A 26,268-nucleotide genomic window follows, 5' to 3' on the forward strand; every position below is an offset into this window, starting at 1 on the left:
TCTTCCTTATCCCATTTCCAACAAACCCTGAAAATTTCATCCAAATCTGTCCATAACTTTTTGAGTTATGTTGCACACTAACGGACAGACAAACAAACAAACAAACAAACAAACAAACCCTGGCAAAAACATAACCTCCTTGGCGGAGGTAAAAATTCAGATCACACATCCGGGACACCAAGGATAAGCAATGATTCTATCTCAAGTCAAACCACCAGCCAGCTAATCAAGTTACATTAGGTTGGTCATGTGACACTGAAAAAATTCAGATACTTAATTTCAGAGCAAAAAATTCAGAGCTAGAAATTCAGTGGCTTTTATAATTCAAAATCTGATGGGACAGATTTACTTCAACACTGGAGCCAGTCCTATAGAGTTACGACTAAAATCCACTTTAGTTCAACATTAGGATAAAACTCTGATTTCTTGGTTCTTCTACTTTCAGTTCTGACTTGTGATTTATTTAAGTTTATGACTAATCAATTAAAGGATGAATCACTGGAGAGAATGTATTGAATTATTTGCACAGAGGTAAAAATATTTAACTTAAAACTGAATAAAACCTTAAAACAGTTTTATTTTTTATCCAAATGTTTCCTGGTTCAAAGTTGATGTAAACGTCTGAAAACACAGGATTAAGAAACAGATATATATTCATTTATTTCAGTGTTTGATGAGACAAAGCGTGGACACGTTGAAGTGAATCCAGTGGAACTGTATGACCATATGAACATATTAAACATGGAGCGCTGCCGGCCCCTGCTGTTCACTCACAGCATCACATCCTGACAGAGACAGAGGGGTCAAAGGTCAGAGAAACAGCCCACATATGAATAAATAGACGTGTTTTGGAGAGTGAATGTATAAGAGGTTAAAAACAAACACATGGAACCAAAGGGTTAAAACAGAGTCATCACCTACATGAACATTTAACTGTTTGACACTTTTATACTTGAAGATAAAAAGAGCTTTTTGGACTTTAGGACATCTGTGGAAATACAAGACCCCACTAGGATAAAATGTTTGATATATCAGAGTAATTAATAAAAGACAGAGTAAAGTGACATACGTAAATAATCTTTAAATAATAAATGTAGATTGTACTTGGGATAAAAGATGCAATTAATAGACGTTTATTTTAGAAAATCTGCAAATTTAGTGTCAACTTTTCTAAATGAATCTTTCTGGGATGACAGTAGTCACTTTTCCATTGACGTTCAAATTGTGCGACTATAACTTGTGCATAAAAATTTGCCGAATGGAAAAATGACAATTCCACCAAAATTCTTGTTTTTCGATGAAAGTTTTTGTTCTTGTTAGAGGTGGTTCTTCGTAGTTAAATTGGTATATCACACAAAACTGTAATGGAAAGACCTTTTAGTCCAACTAGAGTCACGTAAACAAACAAAAAAAAAAAACGGAAGTTGATGAATGTTAAAACCAGATTAGTGTTGAACTAACAGGAAGTGATGAAACAAACCTGAAGAGGCTCCGAGATGACAACGCAACAACAAAAACACGGAATACTGGTAAAGGCTTAAAACAATAACACAAACACTGAGTCCATCTGGTGGACCTTCAGACCAGGCTGGTGTCCTCCTCAGCTGAGTCACATGACCTCTCAGCCAATCGCAGCGTCCGCTGAGGTGCACCAGGTGAAGGTATGATCACCAGGGAATAAAAGAAGAGACTTCAGATGGTCTCCAGGCATGAACATGAGGAACAACCATCAGCTGGGACTGTTTCGGTTGACGGTTTGATTCCTTGTACCTGCACAGCAGCAGGTCAGGGGTCAGAGTCCGACGACAGTAAATAAAGTGTTTTCAGAAATGGACGGTTCAGGTTTTTGCCCTTCAGTCTGCTCGTCCTACATCCATGTTTGTCAGACATCATACAGTCTCTCCTCCTCTGGCTCCGCCCCCTCCTCCTCTTCTTCTTCTTCACTTTTCTTACAGAGTGCGGTCGACAGTTCATGCAGCAGCGCCTCCTGTGACGGCGAACACACTCCCTGAATCTGCTGCCGCCTCCTTGCTGTGGGAGGCTGCGTTGCGTTCAAGTCCAACGAGCCGTCTCTGTTCATCTCTCCGCCGTCCTCTGGAGCGTCCGGCTCGGTGACGATCAGGTGACCTGTCTCCATGGGAACCAGCCGGAGCGGGGGCTGGTCCGGGACCTCATGGGTCTCAGCGGCACTGCTGGACAGGAAGCTGGTCTCCAAAGACTTGAGGACCTGCAGACCGAAGTCACCGACCTCCTCGTAGAGCGGCTCGGGAAGGTCCGGAGACTCCGAACGCTCCTCGAATGAGTCCTGCTGAACCTTCATGGGCTGAACCAGAACAGAACCACCATTTTTATAAGCAAAACTACACAACAACACAATAAAACACAAGTTAGAATGAGGTCCAGAACTCACAAAGTACATGGACAGAGTCCGTCTGTCGTGAAGCTTCCTCTGCACCGAAGAAACGGCAGAAATTAGATTAGAAACACATAAAACCCATAAAAAAGCATGTCTGTCACCGTTAAGAAAAAACTAATGAACTGAAAACATCCTGTGTGATTAAAAACTACCAAAAATTTCAAGTAATTGGAAGAAAATGAAAACTTTTAAATTTTTGTTGATTACAAGCCAAATGAGTTACTTCTTTGAAATGGAAAGATATCCAAGGACCCACAGCGAAACAATGGATTAAAGAAGTGTCTTCTAACCTGGCACTGGAAAAGCTGACGTACCTGGCTACAGGAAAGATCAAAGACTTTTATAAGATCTGGACACCTTTTTTGTCATTTTTAAAGGACTTGTCTGTATTGTCAATTAAGTTGTGTCTGTCAAGAATGTTTTGTTGCACTGGGAGTGGGTGCTATTGTGTGGGTGGGGGGTGATAGGGACTATTTTGATGTGTTTGTGTTTTTTGCCTGTTCTTATAAAATAATGAAAACGACAATAAAAATATTTCTGAAAAAAATAAAACAAAACAAAACTACCCAAAATACTCATGTTACGGAGGAAATGTCTTTAGTTTTGGTTCTTTTCTGTTATTTTGTTCTACTTTCCACCACCAGATGGCAGCCCATCACACCTCATGTTTACTGTCATGTGATTCCATCAACTGGTCAGTTTATCACCATGGAAACCATGTGTGGTGTGTGGGAGGAGCTGAGTGATTTGATTGGTCCTCGTGGTGTTTGTGTGGTTCTGACCAGCGTCTGATTGGCCGTTAACATGCTGCTGTTGCTCTCGTCTCCTCGGATCGGAACCAGAGGCATAGTCCCGAACTTCTGCTTGGAGATGTCAGAGGAGGAGTGGCGGCGGAGGACCGGAGGACCGGGGTCATCGTTCTGCAGAGGAGACAAAACAGACCAGGGTCAGACCAGGGTCAGTCCAGGACCAGGTCCAGGTCCTGGCTCTGCATCTCACCTGAGCTTTGAGGAAGCTGGAGATCCAGTCCCAGAGTTCGGCCTCACAGTTGCAGCACAGGAAGCTGAGGATGAAACACGGATCAGGGTCAGGGTCTGGTCAGGATCAGGGTCTGGGTCAGGGTCTGGTCTGGTCAGGGTCTGGGTCAGGGTCTGGTCTGGTCAGGGTCTGGGTCATGTGTTAGTGATGATACTCACAGCTGGTGTTTGTCTGATATGACTGTGAAGCCCCACCTACAGGAAACACACCTTTAGTCGTCACTCATACAGGTGAAATGTGACCATGTGACCTGCAGCTAAACCTGTGAAGGGCGAGTTCACCTGGTGGGAGCTTTCAGTTTCCTGCGGATCCCCATGTAGATCTTCATGGACTTCAGAGACCACTCCTTCTCAGGTTTGATGCTCTGAAAACAAACACAAGACGTTTCTTTCTGTTCTCGCAAATCATGTGAAACGTCGTCAGTCGAGGCCCAAGGACTGTTCCAGTTAAAATTTACACAAACCAAGATTGGACAGAATTCCCAGATGTTCTTCCTGTCTTTTCCCTTAAACCAAGGACGGACTGGTTGGTGCCTCATGTGGGCTTGGCTGCAAATATCTCAAGATGCATTTGGTGCTACTGTCAACTTGTGACTTTTGTTCTCTCGGCCCATTCTTAACAAGACCGAACTCGGTGACCTTGACAAATGCCTACAGAGTTTAGCCCACCACTGACCGGTTCAGGTTCATGTTACCAGTTCAGGTGCGGTTCCTACCTTTTTGTCTTTGAGCAGCAGTAGTTTGTGGTCTTTGATCTGGAACGTTCTTTCTTGAAACTTGTTTCCCTGCAGAAGCTTCGGAGGCTCCTCACGACATCTTAACAAACCGATCTTCATGATTTCGCTTCTATAAGCTGAAACACACGGTCACAGTGAAACACATACATATATAAATACATAATAATTAGAACCATGTATTTTGCGCGGACCCACAGGTGAAGATGTTGAGTCCGTCGGCTTTTGGAACCCTCTTCACCACCAGGTAGGCGGAGCTGGGGTCGGCCATCTTACACCACTGCAGAGCCTGTTCCAGAACCTTCTCTTTGGGATGTAACGGCCGTTCTGAAACCACAAAAAACACGTTGAAGCGGAGATGATGGGTCAAGGGTCTTTACCTGTCATATACGGAACATGGACACAAAGCCACACCCACAGACTCTGGAATGTATCAAACCAACACGTCTAATTGGTTGGTTCAGTGTTTGGGTCATTCCTACAGGTGTCGTCCACGTCAAATTTCACACACTGAGGTCTTGTCATGGGGGCGTTATTGTGTCATTTCTGCAAAAAACATCTAAACTTGCTGTGTTGCCACGGCAACATCATTCAACAAAGAGTCTGTGCAAAGAACTATATCAAAATGAGTTTTTCAAAGGTGTTTAGATGTAAATGATGAAGAGGCTGGAGCTGATGCTGTAGGAGTTCATTCACATACAACAGAAATCCAAACTGGTTTTTCATTCATCTGGAACAAACAGGGGGCGCTATTGATCCACTATACCACAGGAACCAATGTGGGGTTCTTCTGAAAGAGTCTCGACAGTCCTTCAGTTTAGACCACTGGTCTGGGGTCAGGACCTGACATACCTGGATAAGGACAAGGGTATCCCAAACCCCAACAGGTGTCCCAGACCCCAACGGATGTCCCTGACCCCAACCAGTATCCCAGACCTCATCCAGTTTCTCAGGTCCCAGGTATCTCACCCAGTTGTCCGTCCTCGATAGCCTCAAATGTCATCCAAACGTCTCTGTCTCCAGGGGGGGTGTTCCTCATGTAAAGCACCTGATTGGTCAACTCCTCAGCACACATGGTGGGAGACACCTGTGGGGTCAAAGGTCACACATGAAGATGCTGTGCTTTGATGACAGTGAAGCTGATTATTGATGACTCACTTTGAGGGTGATGCAGCAGTCTGGGATCTTCATCTCCAGGTAAACTTCAATGATCAGATCTCCAGCCTGAGACAACTGAACACAAAAGACACCAGAGAAGAAGATGACAGGAAGTGATGTCACCGCATCTGCTTGAACAACAGTTGAATGAAGGTGAAACGGACAGAGCTCAGACAAAACCCAGCTGAGTGACATCTGGACTGATCAGTACCTATCAATACCTGATCCATGCTGCACATAGTCCAATAGAATTAATGAACACTTGAAGATTCAATTTTCACTAAAGTGACCATTGAACCTGATAAACCAGACAAAGACGTCACATGGACGTTGAATCTGTAGACAGAACACGGAACATCACACACCCCACCTTTAAAATACAGATGGAGATGAACCTGATGACTGACACATGGAACAGGAAGTCGATCAGAAGACACACCTGGAACCTGAACCTGGAACCTGAACCCATTCAGGTCAACTCTGAACAGAAGCAGATTCACATCACATCATGACTACGTTTGGATTCTCTTCACATGTGTCTTTTTCTGAACTCGTCTTGTTTCTCCTTCACATCCTACACTGACCTTGTGACCTTTCACCCACAGTTCAATCAGACCTGCTCAGGTTCTAAGTTCTAGTTCTGGTACCTGCGTGTCTTTCCAGGTGGTGATGAGGCTGATCTCCAACTCGATCTGGGTCTGATGTTCCTCATCGATCTGTGAATCAGAACACACCTCAGCACCGTGTCATTTGAACCTGTGGTCAGACAGGTGATGGGCGGCGGTGTGTTACTCACATCGAAGACGTACAGGTAGTTGTCTATCAGATCCTCCACGATCTTCACCTCGTGTTCTCCTTTCCCGTCTGTTTGGAACAGACTGGGAGCGAACAGTAGAGACAGGTTCTTGGTACACATCTGATTCAGATCTGCACATTTCTGGACTCTGAGGAGGAACCGAACAGATGTCGTTATCCTGCTGCCCACCGTACATCCAGGTGTGTGAGGGGCGGAGCTTACCTGTACAGGTGACCGATGAGAGCAGCCAGAGTGGTCCTGTTGACCCGAGGAAGACTTCGGATGATCTCCTTGTATCGGTCCAACCTCTGGCTCCGCTGAGGAAGTTCTGCACAGAGAAGATTCATTAGATTTGTTTTAATTTTTAAAAATCTAAATCCTGTTTTGTCTCTGAACTAAAAAATGTCATTAAAATAAAATGGACTAAATATCCTTAAAAACCCAGAGGCAGACTTTAGCCTTTGTTGAATTAACTCAAAGTAAATAACATCTGGTTTCTGTAACTGCGGCCTCGACATTAACCCCACTTTAACCCGATAACGTGACAGACTGACTGGCGGCGCCCTGCCACAGGGGGTGGAGCTCCGCCATGAACACGGGGTCGTCGATCTCCCTGAAGAACCTCTTCAGGACGTCCGTCACGTCTTCGATGAAGTGGTCTCCGATTCGCAGTTTGACGTTTCGGGCGTCTTTGCGAAACTCGTCCATCAGCAGTTTGATCCTGGACTTGGCTCCGTTCTTCCTATAGATCCCCTCGTGACCCAGACCTGCACGCACCAGAACCAGAACCAGAACCATCAGCACCAAAACAAACCAAAGAAAAGAAGAGATAAAAATAGACGCTGTTTTCTCCACTGGACACAGCTGTAAATGGAAAGACTGGAGTTTGAGGGGGACTCAATAATCATTTTAAATCCAACTCAGTGCTTTCTTCAACTCTCAGGTATGTGTCCAAATAGTTTTGTCCATGTAATGTTTAGAATTTTGTACCATTTTATTGTTTTTAATGTGAGTTACTGTTAATAAAGGTTTTATTGTTGCATTATTTCACTATGACCTCCATTCATGTGATAAAATGTCAGTATTTCCTCATGTTACGTGACTTTTTGAGAAGGTTCATCATCTCAGATTATGTTCTTAATAATGTGGAACTAAGGCCTGGTTGGACTGTGGACGCCCTCGGGTTAGGGTTAAGGTTAGGGTTTGGGTTAGAGGGTTAGGGTTTACTATGACTTTATTCTGGTTTTTTTTGTAGTTTCTGTAGGTCTGTAAACATGTCCGGACCTTGTGGGGGTCTAGTCTGGACCTTGTGCTGGTCTTGCGGCCGTGTGCAGACCTTCTCTCTCACCGTACTGTGTGATGAAGGCAATGCAGCTGTCGATGATGATGGGGATGTCATTCCTGCTCAGCTGTTGTTCTCTCAGAGTGTTCCCTTTGCCTCCGGCTGCTCGTTGGATGTCTGAATACCACAGAGAGAAATCTGTCCGTCCAACGCCCTGGAGGTGGAGCGTCCTGAATAAAGACACCAGGACAGACGATGACCTTTGAACTTTACTCAAATGTCGACCTGAGAACGCCCTGGTCTGAAAATGAACGGATCCACCCCTATGTCAGTTAAAGTCAACGTTACTAAACAATCCACTAGATGTCACTGTTTGACTTTTTGTCATTTCACTAAATCCAGAAACAGGAGTCAAGTCATTTTCTAAAAACACTATCGAACCAACAGTTCAGCTCCATTTCACAGCAGTGAAGGTCCAACGGCAGTAAAATGAACGCGGTCATGTTCTACCAAAAGGATGAATCACCAAGTTTAAAGTATAAGAATCATTTCACAAATTATACAGAATAAAAACCTTTGGTTAACCCTTAAAGACCCAAACATCCACCTTTAACCTAAACCATCTACTGATCTAAACTGTTTAATACCTGTTGATCCACTAATCCTATCAATCCATGTCAATAATTGGTGTAAAATACAGTTGTTCATCTTTTCATGGTCATCAGATATGACCCATTTGGACGTTCAGAGGTTCCGTAGTTACCATGGAAACACTGTCATTTACAACAGAAATAAAATAAAATAAAATAAAAGACAGTCCTAAATGTCCAACTCACCGTCCCTTCTCCACTAAAACCAGGATGTCTTTCCTCTCGTGGTTGTCATTCTCGGAGGCGATGCCTTCAACACAGATACACACACATCACAGATCAATGGCTGATAATCAATAGCTGATTATCAACATCTGATGGACACTGACTGAGCTCCTGCAGACGGTTCAGGTTGATGATGTCCTCGGCGGCGCCGTCGTTCCGGGGGCAGATGAACAGGTTGGACTTCTGCAGGACGAAGTAGGCCTCCTTCCACTGCTGAGGGTCCAACATGGCCCGGTACCGCATTAGCCCGACCCGCTCAAACTCCCGGGTCAGAAGGCAGTGACAGCTGAGAGGGGTCGCCGCCTGAGGAGGTCAAAGGGCACGGGGTCAGACCGATGACGCCAACATGGACCGACCCTCTAGGGACCGATGCGTACCTTTCCAATGGCTTTGGTCCAACTGTGCAGAGCGTCGGCCGTCTCCAAACCGAACTGGTAGAACTTCTCTGACGTCAGGTACAACTCAAAGGTGTAACGGAACCTGAGGAGGAAACACCTGGATCAGCCCAACAGAACCTGAGAGACCACGGTCTGACACCAAGATGGAACCACACGGGTCTGGACTACTGCACAGAACCCTCAGACCCTTATATTAACTGAGTCCAGATGTGTTGTGGTCTTCTCTGGAATCTGATGGATCTGGGATGGACCAGGACTCAGTGGAACCAAAACACCCATCCAGACTGGAACATCTGGTCATGGCCTGGTTCTGTTGGACCTGGAAACTAGTTTATGAAAGACTGAGACAGGAGACGGGTCGACAGAAAAACCCAACTGAACAGTTCTGGTTTGGGTATTATTATAAACTGACACAACAGGAGTCTGTTTGTAATGACAGCTGATCCACACGGAGGGGGCGGGGCTTATGACATACTACAGCCAGCCACTGGGGGCAGCGGTCGGACAGCTGTCATCTCATTGTTCTGCTTAACGGTTGACTGATTGATTATTGATCGGGTTTACCTGTCGATGAAGCCGTTGTTGTTGTTGTTGTTGGATCCGTCAGGTCGAGCGACTCCTAAACACACGATGTCTTTGACGTTGATCTGAAGACACGGATCAGCTGATCGATCCGACTCGTACAACAGGATGGACTGGTCCACAGAACACCAGAACTTCTGGAAGTCTGGAAGAACCGCACCGGACAGAACCCTGAGTTTACTGACACAGATCCAGTCTCTAAACATGAGTGTGCTTCTCTTGGTTGGGGTTTAGATTTAATGTGGTCCTCAGAGACCTTTGAGTCCTGGTCGACTTTTACCTTCTCTGGTTTTCCGGGACAGTGTTCCTCTGTTCACGGATCCTGATTTGTAGAGGAAACCAGATTGAAGAACCGGCTGCATGATCTCGTCGTACACACCGGGATCTGACGGAGACAGTTCAGGTGATCATACGTTCTACAGACTGACCCAAAACCCAGGAACAAACCCACCCTTAAACCAGCCCTGACCCAAAACCCAGGAATAAGCCCACCCTTAAACCAGCCAGAATGTTGACTCTGTAATAGAATATACAGAATCACGTCATGAATGGCTGCAAAGTGATCGATAACATCAACTAAAGTTTTCACAAACATTTAGCCCTGAAACCAGACACAAGAAGAAGGAGTCTTCATGTTCAGAAACTAATTAACCCCGAAAACTTCAACTATCCATTCTATCACTTTTATCTAGTGTAGGGTTGGGGATAGGACAGAGTAGAACCCGGAGAACCCAGTAGAACTCATTAGAACCCAGTAGCACCCAGTAGGACCCCGTAGAACCCAGTAGAACTCAGTAGAACCCAGTAGGACCCCACAGAACCCAGTGGAACCTGTAGAACCCATAGAACCCAGTAGAACCCCATAGAGGCAGACCTGAGGCGGGACTCTGATCCAGCTGACGTTGTTGGCAGCCGTTTGATTCACTGGCGAGTCGAGCTGACTCCGCCTCCGAGAAAATCTGAGTGACAGTTTTCAGAAGAGTCTGTTCTGAGACGGCAGAGCAGAGGACCTGGAGAGGACGAGAGACATTCACACAAAATAGAGAGAGAGAGAGAGAGAGAGAGAGAGAGAGAGAGAGAGAGAGAGAGAGAGAGAGAGAACACCTTTACTGTGACAGATCCAAAACAGAACCTGGTTCTGACTGAATCCAGACCCAATGTCCAGGGTCCGACATACAAGGTCCTGAACCAAAGGACTGTTTGAACAGAACACATGAAAAACCATCAGAGCAGAAACTAAAACCAAACAATACCGAAACATTTGTTTCATCAGAACAAACAATAACTGATGTTTTTATTCATAAACTAAAAACTGAATAAACACAGACAGAACCGAGTCAGTCTGAAGTTGGATCAGTTCATCTACTGTTCAGGTCACTTTAACCATCTGATGTCCCACTGCATTCTGGGAAACCTGAGTCTGTGCTGGGGTCATCTGAGGTCAGATGTGTTCAACCAATCAGAGCAGAGGAGGACACAAGAACTGACCTGGGATCAGCTTTGATCTTCATGTTCAGACTCACTGGTCCAGACTCTAACCCCCCACCACAGACCAAAACCTGGACTTAGCCTTCCCCTGATCCAGGACCTGGTCCTGGACCCATTACTGTGGAAACCAGGAGGACATGGACCGGAGCCAAACTGGAACCAAACTGGAGCCAAACTGGAACTGAACTGGAACCGAATTAGAACCAAGCTAATTTATGACAGCGGTTCCAAATAGCATCAAACCAACAAAATGCAGATATTTTAGAACAAGGGGCCAGTCGACAGAGTCGATGGGAGCTGGTTTCACATATTTTCATTCCAGCTTCAAAATCACGACATAAAAGTAATGACACAAACCCTCCAACGCCGTCGTCGTCACTAAACAGACGTTCTAAATGACATTAACTCAGTGTAAACACACGGTCCTCTTCATCGTCGTCACAGGTGAAATACTCGACAGCCTAAACACACGGTCAACTTCACCCTCCACCTGGTTACCATAGCAACGACAGATCAAGCCCAACATCAACATCAGAAAGATGAACATTCAACGCTCTCACAGTGTCGGATGTACTGTGAGCGGTATGGACTCTGCGTGGACTGTCCACCGACAGGGTTTCATAGTCGAGCGGACCGATCCAGTGGCATCAGCTCAGTGTCACAGTTAAAACAGGTCGATGTGAAGACTGAACCCAACAGTCTATTGAGTGACACCGAGTACGCGTACGCAGAGTCCGCACTGTTATAAAAATTCAGCTTTGTGTGGAGTCAAATACATCCGACTGTGGGGGGGTTTAGAGTAGATGTTTTGGTTTTAACCGACCGCTGCAGAAACCTGCCATCGGAGCTGAACGTGAACATGTGTTTAATGTGGACGTTAAATCTGACTCGTTAGCATTTTCATGACCCGGACCTTGAGCAGATCCTCCTGGCTGCTGAATCCCGGGTGTGGGAGGCGGAACCGGCCCTCGCGGTACTTCTGGGTAATGAACTCCCTCCTCTGCTCTGGAGACGCGTCGCAGTCCAACTCGTCGGCCGCTGACAGTCGAGACGCCCAGAAGTCGTTGGCCCGGTCGTTTCCCAACATGATGAAGAGCTGATCGACACAAACAAACACAAGCAAACCAGTAAGCAAGGGTGTGTTCCAGATGTGTTCTAGGTGTGGTGTGTTCCAGGTGTGTTCTAGATGTGTTCCAGGTGTGTTGTGTTCCAGATGTGCTCTAGGTGTGTTCCAGGTGTGTTCTAGGTGCAGTGTGTTCTAGGTGTGGTATGTTCTAGGTGTGTTCCAGGTGTGGTGTGTTCCAGGTGTGTTCTAGGTGCAGTGTGTTCTAGATGTGTTCCAGGTGTGTTCTAGGTGTGGTGTGTTCTAGGTGTGGTGTGTTCCAGGTGTGTTCCAGGTGTGTTCCAGGTGTGTTCCAGGTGTGCTCATTGGTCTTACTTGGACGATCTCGTTGCTCCAGACGCTAGTGTCGAGTTTCAGACTCTGGACTTTTGAAACCATTGTTCCCAGTCCTCTGTGCTGCCCTGAGCACACAACAGAAAGAAAATACAAACACATAAACACAAACATAAACACAAACTAACACAAAAAACAAACATAAACAACATGAAAACAAAACATAAACAAACACACTAACAAGCAAATTAGGGATGCACTGATACCACTTTTTTCCAGACTGAGTACAAGTACAAGTACTTCCATTTGAGTACTTGCCAATACCGAGTACTGATATGAGTACTTAATAATCCCATTCCAGTTGTTAGTTCCTTTTGTAAATGTGCTTTATTGTCGTTGTCATTAGTCTGACTGGAACAAAGTGCTGCTACTGACATTTAATGTGTTGGAATGAGCGTTTGTCAATTAATCCACCAGGGGGCGCCGCTCTGAATTAACCATACTGGACAAATACCACGAAAAAGAGCAAAGTTTTATGAGAAGAAGAAAGTCAGTAATAATAAACATGTAGACGACAGAGGGAACACTACTGTGATACTAATGCTGATATTGGTGAGGGTAGCTGTCATAAATCTGTCAGTAGTTTTTCTCTAACTCACTCAGTCGCTCTTTAAACACATACTGATCCCAGTGAAACCCCTTAACTGTGACCCAGTCTTGATGGTGTGAGGTCACTGCTGGTTCAGTTCGACCCCCCCACCTCACCCCCTGGCTTGTACCTGCACAGTTCTTGCAGATGACCACACACAGATTGATGGAGGCCCAGTCCGGGTTCAGGGCTTTGCAGTCTGCACATGCCCGGTTCGACCGGTTCGACCAGATCTTCTCAGCGACCTCGTAATCCGACAGCGTCTCGGCGATGGACTCCTGCAGCGCCTCCATCCAGTCCCGTTTGTCCCGGTCCGACTCGGCGGAGAAGCTGACGAGTTCAAGCACAGGTCGGTGGTGAGGCTTACAAGACGGTCTCCACGGCAACGGCATTTTACAGATGCTAACGTGTTTTGTGAGGAGTTGATTCAGTTTCACATTAAAACAGGCGTCAGAACAAACGATCAGCGAATGACTGTCCTGCAGGTCTGGAGGGAATTAGACCTAAGGAGGTCTTCCATGACCTGGTTAGACCAAATGGGCCAAACTGGACCCGGTACCAGTTTTATCTGCAGAACTGAAAACTATAGATCTGACCCCAAACATCTCAGACGTGAAAGACTCACAGAGGAGCGTCACATGTTTCACCATCTGACTTTTGTGTTTGAGGTCAAACTTTCATCAGTGTCTGTCATTAAAATTCTATTTGTTTTTATTCTTTAATTCTGACGTTCCTCTGGTTCAGATCAGAGTTCCTCTACAGATCATCTACAGTATTCAATAGAACATTGTTTATACCTGAAGGTCTTGTACGGTGTGATGAGGTCGAAGCTCTTGTGTTTTCCGTCTCGGATCGTTGCTCCTCGAGCTTCGATCACCGTGATGCCGATTCCGTTCCGAAAACACTACAGATGTTGGACACACATGAAGAGGTTTTTACTGGATCTGGACCAGGGGTCTCCAGTCCTGGACCTCGAGGGCTGGTATCCTGCATGTTTCAGACGTTTCCCTCCTCCACCTGATGGTCGTTCTCAGTCTTCTGCAGAGCTTGATGATAGGCTGATCATTTGAATCAGGTGTTGGAAGACGGAAACATCTAAAACATGCAGGATACCGGCCCTGGAGGACCAGGGTTGGAGACCTCTGATCTGGACTAAACCACCCGTGTTCACTCAGGTGGTAACATGTGCATTTGTTAAACATGTCCGATGGTTTTCTGTTTGTTGGCACCAGTGAATGAATCAGGTGTTCTCACCTGCTCGTTCTTGTGGAGCCAGATCTGATCCGTGTTGATGGCCATGTACACTTTGGATTTGGTTCCTTTCAGTTCCAGACCTCCATGTTTCTGACAGTGAGAACCAGGACCGAAACGCCGTCGACCGAAAACCAGCTGATCTCTGACGTGGTCTTGCAGCGTGGAAACCCAGCGGCGCCGCAACACTAGCAAACAAAAGGCAAGAAGAAGAAACAAAGAAGAAACTGGATGAGTGACTTTCACAAACATTTAGAGACAACGCTATGACTAAACTGAAATCTATTTGAATGATGCAGATCTGCTTCTTACTAAATCCTAATTCACTCCTTTTAAACTTTCTTTACTAAACTGAACATTAGATCTGATCTTTGTCCTCTGGTCTCAGCTGATCAGTTGTTTTTAATGTCAGTAAAAAAAACCTTCAGATCCACTTTTTGCTGCATCAATTTTGTCTCATAAACAGCTTCAACGGTGGCACTAGCCGGCAGACTCACTGAGCCCCGATAAATGTAGAGGGTGGAGTCAGGAAGGATGTCTGATATAAACTTTAGTTAAAACAAACATGCGAATCACAACAAAGAACCTGATACTGGATCGGCTGAGGCCCGGGTTAACAACAACCACCACTGGTACTGTTGACCTACAGCAGGGCTGTCAAACTCTTTTTGGTTCAGTTCCATATTCAGCCCAATTTGATCTGCAGCGGGCCAGAGCAGTAAAATAATGACTTAATAACCTATAAATAATGACAAATACAAGTTTTTCATTTTGTTTTAGTACAAAAAAACTCCCAAATAAATTATGAAAATATTTTCATTTTACAAAAAAGATGTGAATAATCTGAAAAAACAGAAATTTTATTTGAAAAATTAGTGCAATTTTAACAATATTATGCCTCAACTTATTATTTATACATGTACATTTACACACAATGTTCCATAAACATTTGGTAACAGGCAGAATATTGTTAAAATTTTGGAGTTTGGAACTAAAATTTGAACAATTTCTACAATATTCCAATCTGTTATTATTAACACAACCACAGATCACAGTGGATCCATAAATGCACCAAACATTTAGGAACAGGCAGAATATTGTTCAAATTGCACATTTCAGGTTTTCATCTTTGATTATATTTATCTATTTTATTTGGATTTGACAGTGAAAAAATAGTTTTGTAAATGTAAATATTTTCAGTGTAGTCTTATTTTTTTCACTTAAATTTTTCACAAAGAAAATTTATCATTGTCATTATTTATGGGTTACTGTGTTGTTATTTTTTACTGTAGATCACATTGGTCTGTATGTGGAACCTGAACCAAAATGATTTTGACAACCTTGACTGTTCAGGTTCATTTTTGCACTTTGATCCCGCGGGCCGAAATGGAACCTTTGGCGGGCCAGATTTGGCCCCCGGGCCGCATGTTTGACACCTGTGACCTACCGGGTACTGATGAAGGAGAGGAGAGAGGAGAAAGGAGAGGAGGAAGGAGAAGAGGAAGGAACCTAACCCTAACCTGTGTGTCATCTTGGAGTTTTAAAATCTTTTTGAACAAAGGAGACGTTGTACCAGTAATCATTACATCCCTATTAGAAACCTTGGACCTGAAGAAAAGACAGGAGACAGAGCTGGAGGAGCACAGGTCCAGACGATCAGGGTCTGTTTAGGAGGGACCAGGATGGACCAGATCAGGAAGGAGGACATCAGAGGAACAGCACATGGAAAATGTTTGGGAGAAAAAGTCTGAGAGGCCAGACCAAGATGGTTTACAGAGGAGGGTTAGGGTGATGGGGCTGGAGGTCTAGAGGAAGACCCGAGACCAGATTTATGGATGGAGTCACAGAGGACATGAAGGTAGCTGGTGTGAGAGAAGAGGATGGAGAGGATGGAGTTAAATGGAGGAAGATGATTGGCTGTGGCCACGCCTGAGGGGAACAGCCCAAAGGAAAAGAAGAAGAAGAAGGTGTTTAGTCTCATGAACACCAGTTACATCCAGACTTTCACCCACACCTGGATCTGGATCAGACCAGCTCAGAAAAGTCTACAAGGTTTGGACGCAGGTTGACGACTTCAAGCTTTCATTTCCTGATCGAGGTCAAGTCAAGTTATGTGAAACTGAATTAAATGAATCTATGTGTTATTGATGTTCCAACTCTTACCAGCAGGGGCCAGTCTGGTACCAGAACACACTGAGAACCAGAACTGGATCAGTGACTAAATATAGTACCAAAGTCATAGTTTCATCTGTTTTATGGAATCAACAAATTTAATTCAACTTTTAGATGTTTATTTTAACAGAACATAAAAGAACACTGGGTCTGATCATGATGACGTGACGCATCAGCTGATAGTCTACGGAAACTTAGCAATGGTAAGAACATCCCATAATAACTTGTTGGTTGTAGCAGTCTGGTTTTGGATGCCCCTCCCCCCGACTGTGAATGCAGCAGGTTTCTGGGTCAGCCTTTTGTCCGTCCCAGCTGGAGCCAGTCACATGACCCGCTGAGACCAGACCTGCCAGAGACCAGTTCACAGATCCACCACCAAGACCATTTAGACCACCAAGACAGGCAAGGCCACTGAGACCAGTAACACCACCGAGACCAGCAAGACTCGTAAGACCACCAAGACCAGCAAAACCACCAACAACAGTAAGACCACCATGACCATCAAGAACACCAAGAACTAGGGATGCACCAATACCACTTTTTTCCAGATCGAGCACGAGTATGAATACTTACATTTGAGTACTTGCCAATACCGAGTACCTATACAAGTACTTAATAATCCCATTCCAGTTGTTAGTTCCTTTTGTAAATGTGCTTTATTGTCGTTGTCATTAGTCTGACTGGAACAAAGTGCTGCTGCTGACATTTAATGTGTTGGAATGAGCGTTTGTCAATTAATCCACCAGGGGGCGCCGCTCTGAATTAACCATACTGGACAAATACCACGAAGAAGAGGAAAGTTTTTTGAGAAGAAGAAGAAAGTCAGTAATAACAAACATGGAGATGACAGAGGGAACACTAATGTGATACTAATGTTGCAGCGTTTTCTCTGGTAAGGTTTCACAGTTTAGCTTCAGCAGGAAGAGAAAAGACAAATGAGTGAGAAGTTTCATTTTCACTTCTGCTGGCGGCGGTCTGCACCGCTCCGTACTCCCGCTGGTATTTTCATTCTGGGTACGCATCCGCCAGCACCTGGAAAACAGATGGAATGTACGCAGAGGACGGACAGAACGCTGCATCCATATCCGTCTGTGTCTGTAATGTTACTTGCATTCAACGTTACTTTTATCACCGTCATCTATTTTGAAAAATCTCCACACTCTTCACACTCCACACACATTATTCCACCACTGCGAACCTGCTGCACTGAACTGTCAATGTCAAACAGCCGTAAGTGGTATCGGTGCATTTGTATCGGATATCTTTTACAAGTACGAGTACACACACTGAGTATTGGAGCTGATGCTGATACTCGTATTGGTATCGGTGCATCTCTACCAAGAACAGTAAGACCACCATGACCATCAAGAACACCAAAACCAGTAAGACCACCATGACCATCGAGAACACCAAAACCAGTAAGACCACCATGACCATCGAGAACACCAAAACCAGTAAGACCACCATGGCCATCGAGAACACCAAAACCAGAAAGACCACCATGACCATCGAGAACACCAAGACCAGCAAGACCAGTAAGATCAGCGAGAACACCAAGGCCTGTAAGACCACCGTGACCAGCAAGACCAGTAAGACCACCATGACCACCAAGACTAGACTGGAATGAGACCCTGCATGGTTTTTACCTTCATTTTCAGTCCTGAAGACAAAGATCCTGTGACTGGTGACGATCTCAAACTTGTTGTCTTTGGCGGGCCGGGACATCTGGATGGCAGCCAATGGGATCACTCCTTTAGGGTAGGCGTCCTGAAAGTCAGAGCAGGACGGTCGGATCCACAGATCATTCACACGGACAGATTATTGATTACACTCAGGTCTGATCATCACCTTCTCGCTGCCGAAGTACATCAGGTTTTTGCCGTCGAACTTAACGAAGCGTTTCTGGAAAACGTAGTTCCTGAAATGGAAGAAACGATGGATCAGACGTCACATGACACATAACGAGGACGGGAAAGGAAACAAGAGAAAAGAAACAGAAGGACAGGAGAACAGAACACACCGACCACAGGAGGAGGAAGAGGAGGAGGAGAGGAAGGAGAGGAGACAGAGGCAGCTCCGTAGGACAGAGGAGACACACGGAGGAGACGAGGACATGAGGACACGCAGGATGGAGGACGCAGACCTCGGACTCCTGAGGAACAAACACAGGAACTCGGGTCACAGAACCTCCTCAGAACCACACACAGAACCTCTACTACCTCCAACACCTCCTTCAGAACCCCAGGGGTGTCCAACATACGGCCCATGGGCCTAAACCGGCCCACAGAGGGTCCGATCCGGGCCACGGGAGGAATTAATGAAATAAGAATATTATTAGATATTAAACATTAATGGTGATTAAGTCATTTTAGTTCAGGTTCCACATTCAGAACAATATGATCTGAAACGGGTCAGAACCAGTAAAATAAGAACAGAATAACCTTTAAATAATGACAAATACACGTTTATATTTATTATTATCCTTTAAAATAAGGCAGTGTCTACTGTCCCAGTACTGAGATAGTAAATGTGGGCGTGTCTATTTCCACAGAGCCAATCAGATGTTGTCATTTGTCCTGGTCCAATCAGCAGTGAGGACATGTTGTTGTCCCAGATCCAATCATGGACACTGTTCCATGAACTCACTGTCCTCTTGTGTCCACAATACTGTGGTCATATATGGAATATACGCCTCCCCCCCCCCCCATACACACCACAACCACATTATGTCAGTCCACTATAGTTTAATATCATTTGGGCCTTTGGTCCCATGACACCGGCGTTGTTCGTGCCTGAAACAGTATTTTTGGAGAATGGGTCCCAGAGCGTAACATGTCCCCGTAGCGTTGGTGTATGACTGGGACCAACACCACTGTATGGAAACCATGACGACCACAGGACCATGTGACCAGAAGAAGAAAACCCCAAACGGAACCTCCTGCACATGCTCAGTGCATTCTTCTGTGGTTTGAGTGGCTCCTGCCATAGGCTCTGTCTGTGTTTGTGGACAGCGCCACATATAGGTGTGGCATACATATGACACGTTTAACCCAGTTGGACCGTTTCCACTTGGACGCAGATATTTATGGAAACCATACGAGTATGGACGCAAAACTGTTAGAATCCACTAAAGATCCGGTAACTGGTCCCCTGTCCTGGTCCTGGACCCGGATAGGCCCATGTGTGATGGTTCTGTCCACAGTACCGTCAGCAGGGGGACAGGGTACCAGTCTACACAGGACAGAACCAGGACACTGATTGGACCTAAGGGGCAGAGACACATGACAAAGGTAGTCCAACAGGACTGGGACAGAGACAGTCTTCATATAAACCAGTACAATTGGACCAGTATTCAGTCTGTTATTAAATGTTGCGTATTTTTGTAGATCCACTGTATCTGTACACTCTAATAAACGTGTGGAAACAATAAAGAAAGGCAGAACATTGGTCCAAATACACTTATTTATATGAAGACAGTGTGTCTGTCCTCAGTCCTGTGGGATTTGGTTGTTCATGTAATTAACATTTTTTTAAAGGATGGTTTGTAGATGTAAACATTTTCATAATATCATTTACTTTTTTCACTGAAAAAAGTTTATATTTGTCATTATTCATATATTATTGTGTTTTTATTTTACTGGTTCTAATCCACTTTAGATCATTTTGGACTGATGTGGAACCTCCAGGTCTTGGGCCTCTTAAAAAATACCACGTTCACAACATGTACAACCTCATTAATAACCTGTACATGCTTGGTTTGCACCATTTAATGAAGTTCAACTCTTCTCTAAACCTCTAAAACCTCCTGAAGAACCTCTTAAACCTATGGAAGAACCGCTCCACATAAAAGCTCCTGAAGAACATTTCAAACCCCTTAACATCTGGAACTCATTGAAAACCTCCTCAATATATGAAACTAGTTCAAAAACACAATAAAAATGGATCAAACTTTTGTATAAAAACATTTCAACCAGCCTGAGGACCAGTGGAACCATCTTCCAAACTGTTGGAACCTTCTTTTAAAATACTTTGATGACCCTGTAGAACCCGTGGAACCCACAGAGTCAGTGTTCTCAGAGAGTTCTGAGCGGGTTCTCCTCACCCCTGTGGCGACAACTTGTCCAGCCAACCGCTGATGATGGGCGGGGCTCTGTCGCTCAGGGAGGTGTAGCTGGCGTAAGGGGAGATGGTCAGGTCCTCGTCTACATCTGAGGGGAGGGTGTATCGGAGAGGAGGCGGAGCTTCACCCACGGTACTGTAACCCTGACAGTCACCAGAGTGAAGAACCTGAGACAGACGCTTGGTCCACGACAGCTTCTGACACCTGGGATAAAGAAAAACAATTTTATTGACACTAGTGATGTCGACATCAACGGTGATGATGTCATCGGACCCATCGGTCTCGTCAACCACCGATCACATAAGTGTCTACAAAAGGAAAATATTCATCATTCTCACATTTCCAGTCTGTTCTTATTCTTTTTTGTATTTTCTGGATTCATCAGCATTTACTGTTCATTATTTATGATTAGAGTGTTTTTGGAGTGACTGCCACCTGAATTCTTCTCTATATCGAACCGTTCCTAAGTCATTTGCTGCAATTTCTTATTTTATCCACTGCATTTTTCAGAGTAAATCTTGTATTTTCTATATTTATTTCACTGATCATGTAGATGTTCATTAAAGCTCAGAGTCAATTCACAGGTTATTTTATCAGCTGATTTTCTTTTCACATAAACAGATCCTTTTTGTGTCTGTTCAGTTCATGGTTCTTTCTCTTAGAACCATCGGAACCAACTGATTCATGACAGACTGGACACAAAGATTATAAAGATATAAAACCACATCATCTGCATATCGTCACATTCTAACATGTACAACAGATGACACTTGAACACAGCTTTAACAAGTGAAAAAGTAGATGGGGCTTACTAATAAGCCCCGCCCAGGCACAAAACACTTCCCTTCCTGTCCACAGATGCCCCGCCTACACAGGCATTAATGTTGAGTCTTAAAATTCAATCTTTTGAAAAGCTTTTCAAAACAAACAAAAAAAAAACATTTGCGAGAAAGGCACATGTACAGAACATGTGTGTGAAAAGAATCAGGTGAAAAGTGTCCGAGAAATGAGATGGACAACCATCTGGGACAGACAGAATTCTACCTCGTATAATAAACCTGAATCTGACTCCAGGACCAGAACATCAGTCCACTTGTGTTAAACCTGAATCTGACTCCAGGACCAGAACATCAGTCCACTCGTGTTATGCAGATGATGCAGCTTCTTGTACATTAAATTTGTTCTTTTGTAGGTTTTGTATCATTTTAAACTCTACTGCAGGTTCTGTATTCAATGGTTTATCAGATGTGTTCATGTCTATATTTGGTGTGTCGGGTTGGTATCTTACCCATGATCGTCTGTATGTGGTGAGGTCCTCATGTCAGGTCTGTTCCTCTCATTCTGGAAAGAAAGGAATAGTCACAAACGGAACCATTAACTCTTCCATTGCTTCAAAGTATATACTAACTGGCTCTAAACTGATGTGTTCTAAGCCAGCAGGTTCTAAACTAACAGTTTCTAAACTAAAGAGTTCTAAACTAACGGGTTTTAAACTAATCGGTTCTAAACCAACAGGTTCTGAACTAACAGGTTCTAAACTAACAGTTTCTAAACTAAAGAGTTCTAAACTAACGGGTTTTAAACTAATCGGTTCTAAACCAACAGGTTCTGAACTAACAGGTTCTAAACTAACGGGTTCTGAACTAACAGGTTCTAAACTAAAGGATTCTAAACTAACGGGTTTTAAACTAATGGCTTCTAAACCAACGGGTTCTAAACTAACAGGTTCTGAACTAACAGGTTCTAAACCAATGGGTTCTAAACTAACAGGTTCTAAACTAATGGGTTCTGAACCAACGGGTTCTAAACTAACGGGTTCTAAAGTAACAGGATCTAAACTGTCAGGTTCTAAACTGTCAGGTTCTAAACTAATGGGCTCTGAACCAACGGGTCCTAAACTGTCGGGTTCTAAGCCAACAGGTGCTGCTGCTGTGGGTTCTGACCTCAGTTATGTGTGGGGGTTTCCTGCTTTGGAAAACGGTTTCACAGTATGGACTGATCTCCTCCTCAGGATCATCCGTCGACACTGGAAACAGAAAACACAAACCTGTGGAACATGATCCAATCACATCAACATATGAAGAGAATGACAGTAAAAGAAGTGTCTAGAACGTCCAAAACAGACGGTTCTCACCTCGGGCTGATCCGGAAGAGTTGTTGCTTAAAGTGCTGCCACTGAAAACACACATAAACAGAAGAACACACATGGAACACACACGGAACAACAACAATATTGTTACACCATCACAAACACACACCCACACTGTTGCAGGTGTTTGTCTGTACCTGTTGCAGGTGTTTGTTTGTGCCTGTTGCAGGTGTTTGTTTGTACCTGTTGCAGGTGTTTGTACCTGTTGCAGGTGTTTGTTTGTACCTGTTGCAGGTGTTTGTACCTGTTGCAGGTGTTTGTTTGTACCTGCTGCAGGTGTTTGTTTGTACCTGTTGCAGGTGTTTGTTAGTACCTGTTGCAGGTGTTTGTCTGTACCTGTTGCAGGTGTTTGTTTGTACCTGTTGCAGGTGTTTGTTAGTACCTGTTGCAGGTGTTTGTTTGTACCTGTTGCAGGTGTTTGTTAGTACCTGTTGCAGGTGTTTGTCTGTACCTGTTGCAGGTGTTTGTTTGTGCCTGTTGCAGGTGTTTGTTTGTACCTGTTGCAGGTGTTTGTACCTGTTGCAGGTGTTTGTTTGTACCTGTTGCAGGTGTTTGTTTGTGCCTGTTGCAGGTGTTTGTTTGTACCTGTTGCAGGTGTTTGTACCTGTTGCAGGTGTTTGTTTGTACCTGCTGCAGGTGTTTGTTTGTACCTGTTGCAGGTGTTTGTTAGTACCTGTTGCAGGTGTTTGTTTGTGCCTGTTGCAGGTGTTTGTTTGTACCTGCTGCAGGTGTTTGTTTGTACCTGTTGCAGGTGTTTGTACCTGTTGCAGGTGTTTGTTTGTACCTGTTGCAGGTGTTTGTACCTGTTGCAGGTGTTTGTTTGTACCTGCTGCAGGTGTTTGTTTGTACCTGTTGCAGGTGTTTGTACCTGCTGCAGGTGTTTGTTTGTACCTGCTGCAGGTGTTTGTTTGTACCTGTTGCAGGTGTTTGTTTGTACCTGCTGCAGGTGTTTGTTTGTACCTGTTGCAGGTGTTTGTACCTGCTGCAGGTGTTTGTTTGTACCTGTTGCAGGTGTTTGTTTGTACCTGTTCCTCTCTCGGTTGCGGTCTGATGTTTGTCTTGGAGGTGTGGGGGGAGCAGATGGTTGGCTGCAGTAACTCCTCCCTCCAGCGGGGGCAGTAGAACAAGCTGAGGAGCCCCAGTAGATTTCATTAGACACCATCTCCATGGTCCCTCCCTCTCCTGCAGGTGAGGTGGAGGGGGAGGGGCCAGGAGAAGCCGGAAGTGTCTGACTTTGCTCATTTGGTTCAGTAGAAGAAGAAGAAGCAGAGGGCGGTGACCCCTGGACGGAGGCGGGGGGAACCCCTCGGTTCATCCTTGGGGGAACAGGAGGTAACGCCCCCCCGGCGTCCGACAGTGATAGGCTACGACACGGCCTCTGGCGACCAGTTTGACCCCACCCCCTGGAAACAGACACAAATGCTCAGACACCATTTAGTCTGGTAGAAGTACACCAGAATACACTGTAGTACACCAGAGTACACTGTAGTGCCCCAGAGTACACAGAAATACACCAGAGTACACTGTAGTACACCAGAGTACACTGTAGTACACCGGAGTACACTTTAGTACACCAGAGTACACTGTAGTACACAGTAGAATACTGTAATACAGTTATACAGCCCTCACCACTGCAGTGCTTTGTAGTACTCTGTAGAACACAGTACTACACTACAATACTCTGTAGAACATAGCAGTACAATGTAGTACAAAGATACATACACTTGAAAACTACAAATGAAGAACATGAAGTAACAGAAGTTGTATTTGTACTTTGTTCAGTCTCACCTCTGTCTGGGGTTGGTCTGCTTTGTGCTGATGTCATTGGAAATGGGTGTGTCCAGACCCTCCAGGACAGTGAAACAGAGGGAATCCTGGGACATCCTCCTGGGCGGGGCTGGAGTGGGCTCAGGGGCGGGGCTGAAGCTGATGGGCGTGGTCCGACGGCGGTTGAAAACAGTTCTGGGTTTGGGGACCGGCTTCACTCGGCCGGGATCAGAGTTCGTCAACATGGCGGCCAGGTTTGGCACCGAGCTGTTCCTGAACACCTCAAAGCCGACGGTCTGAGCGCGCTCTGTCACCGACTGACAGCGGTCCCTCTGCAGCTCCGCCCTCTGATTGGATCTCTGGATGTGGCCGACCAATCGTAGGATCCTCTTCCTGTGTCCGGTGGCGGTCACTCCGAGGCTGACCAGAGCATCATGGTCCAAGTGGGTGAAGTCTCCGGCCAATAGGAGACCGGCACGACGGAAGGTGTCCACGTATCTATAGCGACCAGACACAGAAGAGTTTAGATGGTTTTCATGAGCTGAAGTGAACCAACATGAACCTGCTGATGAGGAACTGGATCCACGACCTGAGACCAACCTGGACCAGATTCAGAGCCCAAACATTTAACATCAGGGTCAGGACCAGTGGACCAGTTTGATTTGGCTTTGGTTCTGCTGTGGACGTGTCATGAAGGTGTTATTGATCTACTGCAGCTAAAACCCAGGACAATGACACTGACCACTGAGGGGAACCATGGATCAATAGTCGTCCAATGACCAAAGGGGCAGCGGTTTGAATCCTGGCTTCAACTGCCCACGTGTCAAAGTGTCCTTGGGCAAGACACTGAACCCTAAATTGCTCCCAGTAGGTCTGGCAGCAGCCGCCTACTGATGTATGAATGTATGAATGAGTGTGTATGAATGGGTGAATGTGAGGCTCTGGAAAGCACTGAAGGTGAGGAAAATGTGTTATATAAGGTCAATCCATTTACCATTTACCATCAATAGAACCAATAGGATCAATAGAACCAATAGGATCAATAGAACCAATAGCAGTGCATACCTTACAATTGTATAAGGAGGATGCCCCGCCCCCTCAACTGCACGTCCCGCCCCCCCAAGACCACAGACTGGTTCAGTCAGTGTCGTTGGATACTTAAGGCTTAAACTGGACAAATCAAACAAATAACTGTTAAATATCCATGTCATGGTTCTCCTGGTCCAGATCTGTGTGACCCGTTCACAGTAGAACCCTCTAGAACCCACAGTAGAACCCACAGTAGAACCCACAGTAGGACCCAGAGTAGAACCCTCTAGAACCCACAGTAGAACCCACAGTAGAACCCTCTAGAACCCACAGTAGAACCCTTAGACACACGCTTCTGTTTCAATCAGATCGTTTTTACAACTTTATATTTAATTCCCTGAAAATGTCCTGACTCCAGTTTCCTCCTGGTTCTTGTCAGCTGAGTCTGAACCCCCCATGGCCTCTGCAGGTCAGAGGTCAAAGGTCAGAGGTGTCTGACCTGTCCAGGTGGATGGCAGCCAGCAGAGTCTCAACCGGCGTACGTCCATCCAACGATGCCATGACGACCAACATGGAGTCTGGAGTGGGCTTCGTCTCCTCCACGAGCACCAAACACAACGGCCATCGCTGAGCTCCTCAGTCCATCTGAGTAGATAAACAAACAAACAAATAAACAAACAAATAAGTAAACAACCACAGCTGGGTCCATCTGAGATAAACAAACAAACAAACAAACAAACAAACAAAGGTAAACAAACAACACAAGCCTGAGGCTGGACAAAGGATGAGTCATCCAGTCATGTGACAGGAGTCATGTGACCAACGTGAACGTTACAGATGGAGGAATGAGACTGGACAAAAACACGACCAGAGACGCTCAAGTAAAACAGAAGGATGTCTACTGGTACTGGAACGCAGTACTTTTACTGCTGTACTTTTACTGCTGTATTTTTACAGCTGTATTTTTAC

The 26,268-nt window shown here is 45.1% G+C and overlaps 1 protein-coding gene across 1 annotated transcript in view; it reads right to left on the reverse strand.

Moving 5' to 3' along the window:
• Positions 1-635: 635 nt before the first annotated feature.
• arap3 (ArfGAP with RhoGAP domain, ankyrin repeat and PH domain 3) overlaps positions 636-26,268 on the reverse strand; it is a 32,793-nt gene continuing 7,160 nt past the window's right edge. The window contains exons 2-36 of the mRNA XM_030145907.1: positions 25,799-25,944; positions 24,292-24,768; positions 23,529-23,906; positions 22,489-22,529; positions 22,298-22,380; positions 21,643-21,695; positions 20,337-20,558; positions 18,083-18,152; positions 17,881-18,001; positions 14,066-14,250; positions 13,609-13,715; positions 12,942-13,141; positions 12,205-12,290; positions 11,680-11,862; positions 10,153-10,288; positions 9,559-9,663; positions 9,261-9,423; positions 8,676-8,778; positions 8,403-8,601; positions 8,260-8,323; positions 7,490-7,653; positions 6,696-6,908; positions 6,364-6,469; positions 6,142-6,289; positions 5,993-6,061; positions 5,346-5,420; positions 5,157-5,274; positions 4,386-4,514; positions 4,170-4,306; positions 3,736-3,818; positions 3,613-3,648; positions 3,416-3,479; positions 3,199-3,336; positions 2,411-2,449; positions 636-2,323 (exon numbers count right to left, since the gene is read on the reverse strand). Of these exons, the coding sequence (XP_030001767.1) occupies positions 1,883-2,323; positions 2,411-2,449; positions 3,199-3,336; positions 3,416-3,479; positions 3,613-3,648; positions 3,736-3,818; positions 4,170-4,306; positions 4,386-4,514; positions 5,157-5,274; positions 5,346-5,420; positions 5,993-6,061; positions 6,142-6,289; positions 6,364-6,469; positions 6,696-6,908; positions 7,490-7,653; positions 8,260-8,323; positions 8,403-8,601; positions 8,676-8,778; positions 9,261-9,423; positions 9,559-9,663; positions 10,153-10,288; positions 11,680-11,862; positions 12,205-12,290; positions 12,942-13,141; positions 13,609-13,715; positions 14,066-14,250; positions 17,881-18,001; positions 18,083-18,152; positions 20,337-20,558; positions 21,643-21,695; positions 22,298-22,380; positions 22,489-22,529; positions 23,529-23,906; positions 24,292-24,768; positions 25,799-25,872 (5,010 nt within the window). The 5' untranslated portion in view covers positions 25,873-25,944 and the 3' untranslated portion in view covers positions 636-1,882. The remainder of the gene's footprint in view (positions 2,324-2,410; positions 2,450-3,198; positions 3,337-3,415; positions 3,480-3,612; positions 3,649-3,735; positions 3,819-4,169; positions 4,307-4,385; positions 4,515-5,156; positions 5,275-5,345; positions 5,421-5,992; positions 6,062-6,141; positions 6,290-6,363; positions 6,470-6,695; positions 6,909-7,489; positions 7,654-8,259; positions 8,324-8,402; positions 8,602-8,675; positions 8,779-9,260; positions 9,424-9,558; positions 9,664-10,152; positions 10,289-11,679; positions 11,863-12,204; positions 12,291-12,941; positions 13,142-13,608; positions 13,716-14,065; positions 14,251-17,880; positions 18,002-18,082; positions 18,153-20,336; positions 20,559-21,642; positions 21,696-22,297; positions 22,381-22,488; positions 22,530-23,528; positions 23,907-24,291; positions 24,769-25,798; positions 25,945-26,268) is intronic.

Source organism: Sphaeramia orbicularis, chromosome 10 (assembly GCF_902148855.1).
Source record: "Sphaeramia orbicularis chromosome 10, fSphaOr1.1, whole genome shotgun sequence".
NCBI lineage: Eukaryota > Metazoa > Chordata > Actinopteri > Kurtiformes > Apogonidae > Sphaeramia > Sphaeramia orbicularis.